The 9,715-nt window shown below is 36.8% G+C and overlaps 1 protein-coding gene across 2 annotated transcripts; it reads right to left on the minus strand.

Annotated features, from left to right (window-relative positions):
- Positions 1-974: 974 nt before the first annotated feature.
- Positions 975-5,997, minus strand: LOC121400063 (serine/threonine-protein kinase mig-15-like). 2 transcript variants are annotated; one of them, XR_005965531.1, is made up of 12 exons: positions 5,737-5,997; positions 5,045-5,125; positions 4,696-4,722; positions 4,418-4,483; positions 4,143-4,199; positions 3,760-3,888; positions 3,365-3,475; positions 3,176-3,266; positions 2,953-3,071; positions 2,282-2,336; positions 1,494-1,957; positions 975-1,151 (listed from the first exon to the last, which is right to left on the minus strand). XR_005965531.1 is itself a non-coding variant. In XM_041582705.1 (11 exons), the coding sequence occupies exons 2-11, from the start codon at positions 5,057-5,059 to the stop codon at positions 1,875-1,877; spliced, it is 753 nt and encodes a 250-aa protein (XP_041438639.1). In that variant the 5' UTR covers positions 5,060-5,125; positions 5,737-5,997; the 3' UTR covers positions 1,287-1,874. The 2 variants fall into 2 exon arrangements, 1 of the variants encoding a protein (XP_041438639.1); XM_041582705.1 differs by lacking the exon at positions 975-1,151 and having other exon boundaries at positions 1,287-1,957.
- Between the last annotated feature and the right edge of the window lie 3,718 nt (positions 5,998-9,715).

The raw sequence follows: 9,715 nt of genomic DNA on the forward strand, positions 1-9,715 counted from the left end.
TTTTTATCTTTAATTTAAAAATCTGACATAGGGCTAGGCATTATCTTTAATTTAAAAATCTGACATAGGGCTAGGCATATTGTCAGTTTCCCAGGTGCCCTCAGTCATGTGACTTGCACTCTTTACTGCTACACTGCAAGTTGGAGTGATATCACCCCCTCCATTCCCCCCAAGCAGCCTAACAATGGGAAGGTGAACAGATAACAGCTCCCTGGTAGATATAAGAACAACACTCAATAGTAAAATTCAGGTCCCACTGCGACACATTCAGTTACATTGAGTAGGAGAAACAACAGCCTGTCAGAAAGCAGTTCCATCCTAAAGTGCTGGCTCTTTCTGAAAGCACATGACCAGGCAAAATGACCTGAGATGCACCTACACACCAATATTACAACTAAAACAAAATATACTAGTTGGTTCTTTACATGGTAGAGAGATGTTTCCAGTGTAATCGTGTAATTTAAAAATAAAAACCACACCATAAATATCATGACAGAATCCCTTGACGGTCAATGTTGAAATAAACATCTCTTATAGAGCTCTAGAAGGATTCTAACATTGCAGACATTTAGCCTGGCACACTGCACCAGTGCTTGTAGCATTAATAATGGTATTAGCCCCTATTTGCTTGCTGCAAGAATAGATATTAATGGAAGACTTCCAAGATAAAATGAAGAGAACATGGGAATTACCAGCAGGAACAGGATGAATAAAACCAGCACAGAAAGACTGTTTATGGGATTTTGTTGAGGTAGATGTGGGCTATGCCCAATTCCCTAACAAGTCATTTAAAGGAACATGAACATGAGCCAACAGTGGGATTGGAGGTTATTAGGGATGCCTCCCTATTAAAAAAAATACAATAGAGGTCAATGATATTTTAAGATGTTTATTGTTTTTTATTATGTACAAGATCATATTGATGTCAATCAGCCGCTGTTGTCAATTAGCCGCCATCGGGACCAAGGGGCATGTTTAACATTGGTTGTCATGGGCAACATCTCCCAAAATCTCTCCAGATATTTATCTCCAATGTTAGTAAACATGCCCCAAGTCTGCGGGGCCCAAAGATGACATAAGGGCCCTGCAGTTGTGCCCCCGTCCCTCCCCCGATGGCTGCTATGATGTTCTGGAACTTCAGTGCTTCAGTCCTAAGGAGAGAATACTCAGTGTTAGCCATGGAGAAGGGTTGTCTGTATAAGAATTTTGTAATTTGTTCTTTTTCTATATGTATTTACTATTATTTATATCCCATTCCCTTTGCTACTGATTTAAAGGTCAACTACTACAACTAATAATAACATTTCTCTATAGATGTGGCCTAGTTCAGTGACCTCTGCCCTAATACAATCTCAGCCTTATATAATGGGCGGCATTAGTTACAGAATTATAATATATGTAGTAAAGCTGGAGACTATAGTAAGAATAAGAGCAGTAGGTGGATATGGTCTGTACATCAAGTGAATTGTAATGAGAATGAGCAGTTCCCTTACTTCTCACTGCAGGTGCCATTTGATATTGCTCTTCACACCCCTTTCATTAAAGATCTTACAAATGAAGGGGTGTGATAAGAGCTTTCCAGCAGACGGCCTCCAAGCTGGATCTTTCTGGAGGCATTGGCCGACGAATGAATGGAAATTGTCGCTCCTGGAAAAAAGAAACAGAAGCCAAAATTAAAATTGTTTATGTTAAATAAACAACCATGTGCCCTGAATACCTTAATATACCCCTCACCAAAGCTAATCCCTTGCTTGTTTCCCCACATTTAATATTCCCACCCCCTCCCCTCATTACCTTTTCATTTCCCCATCATCTCCCCTTTATTTCCCCACCCTCTCTACCTCTCCCTCTTTTCCTGTTTCAGTTGAAATGACTCACCATTTGTCCCACAATAATACTGGCGCAGGTCCGTGCATGATGCGTTTCATGAGTTTTTGCTGGGGAAATCTGCTGAATGCTAGGATGTAAGAGAATACAACATAAGAACATAATGACTGACAATCACAACAGTTGGAGGGCAATTTACTCAAATTCAAACCTTTTCTAATTTTGTAAAAACTCAAATTTACTAAAGTTTGTTTTACTTTCTCGAATTGCCAGCACACTGAAAAAATAATGGATTCACAAACTGGAAAATTACAATTTGTGTAATTCAGCCCCTTAGTTTTTAATATTTAATAATATTCAGTGTTACAGCATGACACATACAGTAAATGCCCTCTAACTTTTCTACAAACAGTTCTTTATGTACTAACGTACAGTCCCACTGCGGTTTACTTACGGTAATAGCCTTCCGCCATTTGAAGTGCTGATATTCCCAAGGACCATATGTCAGCCTAGGTATTAAAACATAAGAAAAAGGCAAAAATTAGATAAGAAAATACACAAGGCATATGAAATATTCTAGTTGTGGATCATTTAAATCCTTTTTCTATTTATTTGGAATGCACAGTAACAAAATACAGTAGAACTCCCATTTTATGTATTACGGGGGGCTAGAAAAAAATGGTGTAAAATCCAGGAAAGTGGAAAATCAGGGGAATTCATTATACATCATATAAAAGTGGGGGAAAACACAAAAATGTGTAAAATGTGGGAAATAAAATCAAAGGGTGTGAAATTAAGGTTTCACTGTACAATACAAAACATGACCTTTGTACTAATATAAAACATTTGAAGGAGTAAAGTGATGTCACTAAAGAATGACCCCAGGCTGAGCTGAAAAACCCCATAAAGAGTCAAGTGGAGTTGGTTTCTAATACTCCTGTGCACTGCACTCAGATTTGAGAATTTCTCTCTTCGCTTCTCCCTCTCATGTCACAGAAACCACTTTACAGCTTTGGATTCACTGTTATGAGAGGGGCATGTGAAGTGAGTGAAAAAGTCCATGCAGTGCACCCCGTGTAAGCTCCATACATTATATATAAAGTGAGAGAGAAGATATCACAATACCTTAGAGTTATACCATATGGTCTTCTTGCCAAAATTGGCCAGTACTTCTGGCGCCAGGTATGGAATCCGCCCAGACGTACTGTGACTCATTTCCCCGATGGTGGCGGAGCTGAAATCACCTGAAATTGTATGACAAAAGCAGGAATTGTAATATTCATTTATAAATGAATCCAATAAAAAACATGGATAAATCCGTTTTTTTCAGATTCTAAGCATCACTTACTGATCTTTACATCTGCCGATGTTGTCAGGATAATGTTCTGGGGCCGCAGGTCGTGATGGATGACCTTTTTGTTTTCCAGATGACACAGGCCCTGGGAAATGAATAAAGCAAATATATTAATATTTTTTCTGCTCTTAATTGAACTAGATTTAGCCAGAAAAGTGCCAAGGAGGATCACATGAGACATACCTTTAATACCTCCTTGCAGATGTACGCTATCCAGCTTTCATGCAAGGAGTACTGCTCACTGGTGTAGATTAGATCTTCCACCGCTACACCATTCCAACGCTCCATAGAAATCTAGAAAACAATCAAAGAACGTTTGATACATAAATTTGTGTGGTCTATAATTATATTAGGAAGTCTGGGGAAAGGCTGTGTGGATGTGAGTCAGAAATAGACCTACACAAGCATTCTGGGTGTAACTACAATATCAGGTGCAACTGAGAACAAAGTGATCCACATGCACCGTGACTCTTTCTTACCAAAATGAATAATATTTGCATCCAAAATGTTTGCTTGTATTAGAGCTGTTGATTGGCATGTTGGTGCATAAATTGTAACCTGAATAAACACTTCCTTACCCACAGTCCTTCATAGTGGGGCTTCTTTACAGAGGCACGTTGGTAATAAGCCCCATAGTAGCAAATGATGTTTTCGTGGCCTCTGATAAGTTCAAGGACTTCCACTTCTTGAAGGATGTCTTTTCTCTTCTAGTTTCAAACAAAAGAAGCAAAGTCAATACAATGGATACAATTACAATTTCAAAAACTCCAGCCTAACTTGTAGTTCTGCAAAATGACAGTTTTGTAATATCCCTACATGAGAATTGCACAATATGTTTGCCTCTCTCTGTTCTTATTTCTTAAATCCCATACATTTTTCAAACAAGTTCTCCTTCTACTAAAAATCCGGTATAAAAAAAGTTTATTTGTATCTAATAATTATTATTATCAAGACTCATTACCTCTATGTCCTTTACGATGGTCACGGACACATCCAGTTGTTCTTTACGGTGCCAACCCTGCAACAAAAGTAGCCAATGAATCTCTGATCATTACTGTGTCGGAACATTAGGGAAAGCAAACACACATACTGGGTGGATATGGGAAGGTTTATTGGCAGATTGAGAAGCACAAGGAAAACACAGAAGGGACAAAAACTCTAGAGGGAACAACCAATCGGCAGAATCAACAGAATTACCCAAAACCATGACACAAGTTAAGCCATAAAATATCTTACGGTATAATTCATCCCGTAGCTGTCCTGTCCTGTTGGCTCCAGGATTTGCAGATATGTCCTGGGCGTCTAAAACATAACATTGTATTAAAAACATGATAAATACAAAACTGAATTGATATAGTGCAACCTTTCCAATATGTGAGAAGAACAGGAGGTGTAGGGGAGCTGGGGACTGGTGTATTAGGGGAGAAGGCTGAGGGCTGGAATATTTAAGTCAAACCATTTGCTGTGCTTTTGCGTTGTTTAGTGTTCCAAAATACAGTTTAAAAGCTGCTTACCGGGAACTTTACTTCAAGCTGATTCTCCTGGGGAAGACAAAAAAGGTTTTCTCAGATCAATTGTTTTTGGGAAGTGCTAAAATTACAATTTTAGCGGGAACATTTTTATTATATGAACTGAACCCTGGAGTGCTTAAATGGAAAGTCCATTTTTGTTCTATTGAGACCAGATGATTTTTTGTTTACCTGACAAATGTTAGCGTCAGGTGGTTTTGGAGACTAGTTAAGAAATGAGACGAAAAAGGTGTTGCAAAATGTATCAGGTCTCATTTAAAGAAGCTACAATGCAATCTTGCATAAAATATAGGTTGATTTTTATTTGCCCCTACTCTTCCTCTCCTATTCTTACCTGGCAGTTGTTCATGCCCAGATCCAGCTCTTGCTTTTGTTTTTCCTGGCAGTTGGTATCGTCAGGGGTTTCTGATGGTTCCTGGTTAAGAGATAAAAGTCAAGTTATCAAATCAACTCAACAGCATTTTAAAGAAGAAGCGCAAAAAATGTATATGTAATATTTAGGGATTGGTGTTTTATTTGTAATTATTCGGTAGTTACTTGGCAGATGACATTGAAAGAGCCAACAGATTACCCTGGTTAAGAGCAACGGTAAAACAGGCTGTTAGTTCAGCACTCTCCTCTGGGAATATGATGATGTTGTAATGGGAAAACATCAAGCTAACAGAGCTCATGTTTAAAAAAAATGGCTGAAAATTGTGGAGGGTGCCCCACTAGAAAGAGCCAGACTAAATATCCAACCTAGTAACCCTTGCTTATCAAAAAAGACTTTGGTAATGATTATAATAATAGTAAGAGGCCTATAAGGAACAATGTTATTAGGGCATTGCCAGTAAAAGCCAACACAACCTGTACATTTATATTTCTATTTTTTATAACAGATGGTGATTGGTTGGAATAGGCAACTTAGCACCTATGCTGGTAATAAATTTCGGTAAATATTGTTATTGGGATAGAGATTATTTATGAAGCATGTAACTATGTTCTTTTAAATACATTGGGGCCACTGAACAATTCATTGTTGGTTACCTCATAGGTGTCACATTGGGGCTCTTCAAGTCTTTCGACGGTTTCCTAATTAACAGAGAAAATTTTATTTTATAAGTTCAACCCGCAGACATTATTATAAAATAAATCTTTGTTACTCATTGGTTATGTCCTTCTTACCAGGGAGTGGCAGGGGCTGATATCAGCTATCAGATCTTGCTCCTGCTCCACTTGTTGTTCTTCCACTTGTTGTTGTTCTTCCTGTTTAAGAAAAGGGAAAAAAAAGATTTTAAAAATGTTATTTTATAAGTTCAACCCGCGGACATTATTACAAAATAAATCTTTGTTACCCATTGGTTATGTCTGTCTTACCTGGGAGTGGCAGGGGCTGCTATCAGCTCTTAGATCTTGTTCCTGCTCCACTTGTTGTTCTTCCTGAAAAAAAAAGGTTTTGAAAATGTTAATTTACAAGTTCAACCCGCGGACATTATTACAAAATAAATCTTTGTTACTCATTGGTTATGTCCTTCTTACCTGGGAGTGGCAGGGGCTGCTATCAGCTATAAGATCTTGCTCCTGCTCCACTTGTTGTTGTTCCTGTTTAAGAAAAGGGAAAAAAAAGATTTTGAAAATGTTATTTTATCAGTTCAACCCGCGGACATTATTACAAAATAAAATCTTTGTTAACCATTGGTTATGTCCTTCTTACCAGGGAGTGGAAGGGGCTGCTATCAGCTATAAGATCTTGCTCCTGTTCTTCCACTTGTGGTTGTTCCTGGAAAAAAAAAGGTTTTGAAAATGTTAATTTACAAGTTCAACCCGCGGACATTATTACAAAATAAATCTTTGTTACTCATTGGTTATGTCCTTCTTACCTGGGAGTGGCAGGGGCTGCTATCAGCTATCAGATCTTGCTCCTGCTCCACTTGTTGTTCTTCCTGTTTAAGAAAAGGGAAAAAAAAGATTTTGTAAATGTTATTTTATAAGTTCAACCCACGGACATTATTACAAAATAAATCTTTGTTACTCGTTGGTTATGTCCTTCTTACCTGGGAGTGGCAGGGGCTGCTATCAGCTATAAGATGTTGCTCCTGCTCCACTTGTTGTTGTTCCTGTTTAAGAAAAGGGAAAAAAAAGATTTTGAAAATGTTATTTTATAAGTTCAACCCGCGGACATTATTAAAAAATAAATCTTTGTTACCCATTTGGTTATGTCTGTCTTACCTGGGAGTGGCAGGGGCTGCTATCATCTATCAGATCTTGCTCCTGCTCCGGTTGTTGTTCTTCCACTTGTTGTTCTTCCTGAAATAAAAAGGTTTTGAAAATGTTATTTTATAAGTTCAACCCGCGGACATTATTACAAAATAAATCTTTGTTACCAATTGGTTATGTCCTTCTTACCTGGGAGTGGCAGGGGCTGCTATCAGCTCTCAGATCCTGGTCCTGCTCCACTTGTTGTTCCTCCTGTTTAAGACAAAAAAATAAAACGATTTTTAAAAAAAGATTTTCCAGCTCAATACTGTTACAAAATATTTCCTCAAAATATGTTTTATATATTACGACCATAGCATTTCTTCTTACCTGATCGATGTTGATATCAGGAGTTTCTGGAGTCTCCTGGTTAAGAGAAGGAAAGAAAAAACATTGTATTATTGGTGTTATAAAGAAGCTACACTGCAAAAAATATAGGGTGATTTTTTTATTCTCCACGACACTCTTTCTGATGTGCTTACCTGGCAGATGGTTTCAGGCAGCTCCAGTTTCTGCTCTGGTTTTTCTGATGGTACCTGGTTAAAAGATAAAAGTGAAGTTATCAAATCAAATCAGCTTTTTGGAGAAGAAGTGCAAATAATTATGTAATATTTAGGGATTGGTGTTTTGATTTATTCAGTACTTTTTGGCAGATAGTATTTCCAGAATCAACAGGTTGTACCTGGTTAAGAGAGGAAAATAGATCAGGGCTATAACTGCTCTATGTACAGATCCATATGTGGATGTAAATCATCTTTATATCACACATTTTAGCTTAATGGATTATAGTTATAGTTAATGTTTCCAATGTTTCCTGGAAATATGTTCCAATGGGGAGCACTGAGCTAACGACGCTCATGTTAAAAATAAGGCTACAAACTTGTGGAACTGGGCCCTCTAGAAAAGGCTTGGGACTTGGCTGGGAGGGGGCCCAGACTAATATAACAACCATTACCTCAGTAAAAAGAATTGTGGTAATGATAATAATTATAATAAATCAACACAACATTTAAGGGAAGCTAAAACATAAAGACTGTTTGATACCAACTCCTTTACTGCTTACCAGGCAGATTATTTCATTGGGTTCCTCCTGGTTAAATGATAAAAAGGTGGTGTTATTTTATTTAATTAAAGGCCTATCATTCACTGTTAGTTATCACTAAATGAGTATGGTTAATTTTGGAAACATATAATTTTGATTAGTTATAACTAATGTGAGTAAATAAATGCAGGGTCAGAACAGGGATTAATTCTGATAATATCAAGGGGTTATCCCTTTCATCAAGGAAGAAAAGGGTTTTACTAAGGTCCAAGACATCATGATATGTGTCATCTATGGAGCTGGTAATGGATTATCCTGTAGCTGAATGTCACTATTAAATGGCTTTACAAGTAAGGAAGGTGCCCGAGGTTATCAAGTCATGGACTAATGATGATTAATCTAATGAGAAATAAATGGGGGATGTGGTCAAATGTGAATAAACTGGTGAAATCCAGTTTATCAAGTGGTTTTTTTTTTGGACCAGTATGAATTGAACATGTATATGGTGCAGCTTCATCAAGGTATAAATCTATAGGCAAGGAAATAAACAGGGTTTGAATAGTTAGGAAAATGGTGTCACATATGTTTGTTGCCCAGTTCTTCAACACTTACCACAACAGATTTTCTGATGGTTTTATCCTTTTTTTTCTAAGGAAGACAAAAAAAAGGTTTTATCACAAAAAAGCAATTAGCAGATAGGAAAACTATAATTAAATAAATGATATAAATCCAACTATAAAACACCTGACTCTCTCTCTCTCTCTATATATATATATATATATATATATATATATATATATATATATATATATATATATATATATAAATGTGTGTGTGTATATATTGCATTTTTAGGGATACACCAAATCCAGAATTTGGCCTTCAACAAGATTCGGATTTGTCTGAATATTTCTACCAGCTGAACCAAATCTGAATCCTCATTTGCATATGCAAATTAGGGGTGGGGAGGGAAATTGCGTGACTTATGTCACAAAACAAGGAAGTAAAAATGTTTCCCCCTTCCCACCCCTAATTTGCAGGATTCAGATTTGGTATTTGGCCGAATCTTTTGCAAACGATTTAGGGGTTCAGCCGAATCCAAAATAGTGGATTTGGTGCATCCCTAAGCATTATTCTTTTAAAAGTTAAAAAACACATTTTCGATCAAACTTAAGTTCATTTTTTAGTCTTGGTGAAACCTAATCCAAACCCTAAGGGGTAGATTTATCAAGGGTCAAAGAATTTTCAAATTCTAATTTTGAATTCTACTTTTTGTGTTATTTTAAGTGAAATTCGACCAGGGATTAGTTAAAATTTGATTCTAGTTTTTAAAAAAAAACTATTTAATTTGAATTTTGAAACGATCATGTAGTGGCCCTTGAAGAATTCAAATTTGACTATTCGCCACCTTAAATCTGGCGAATAACTGTTTTAGTTTATGGGGGATGTCCTGGAATTAAGTTGTTTGCCACCTTTTTTCAAAGAAAAAAACTCGAATTGAGTTTGATTTGAGTTTGCAGGTACAGTAGATCCTTTTCACCCAAATTGCATAAATTAAATTTTTTGGAAAGTTTTCAATTGTTTTTAACTTGAATTTTGAGTTCATGGGAGTTTATATAATTTCAACCCTTGATAAATCTGCCCCTTAAAGTCAGGACATATTAGCAATCTAAATATGAAAATAAGGATTTGGTTTTAGGGTCAGAAATGTGTATTGGGTATTTAATG

This window comes from Xenopus laevis, chromosome 2L (genome assembly GCF_017654675.1).
Source record: "Xenopus laevis strain J_2021 chromosome 2L, Xenopus_laevis_v10.1, whole genome shotgun sequence".
In the NCBI taxonomy this organism is placed as follows: domain Eukaryota; kingdom Metazoa; phylum Chordata; class Amphibia; order Anura; family Pipidae; genus Xenopus; species Xenopus laevis.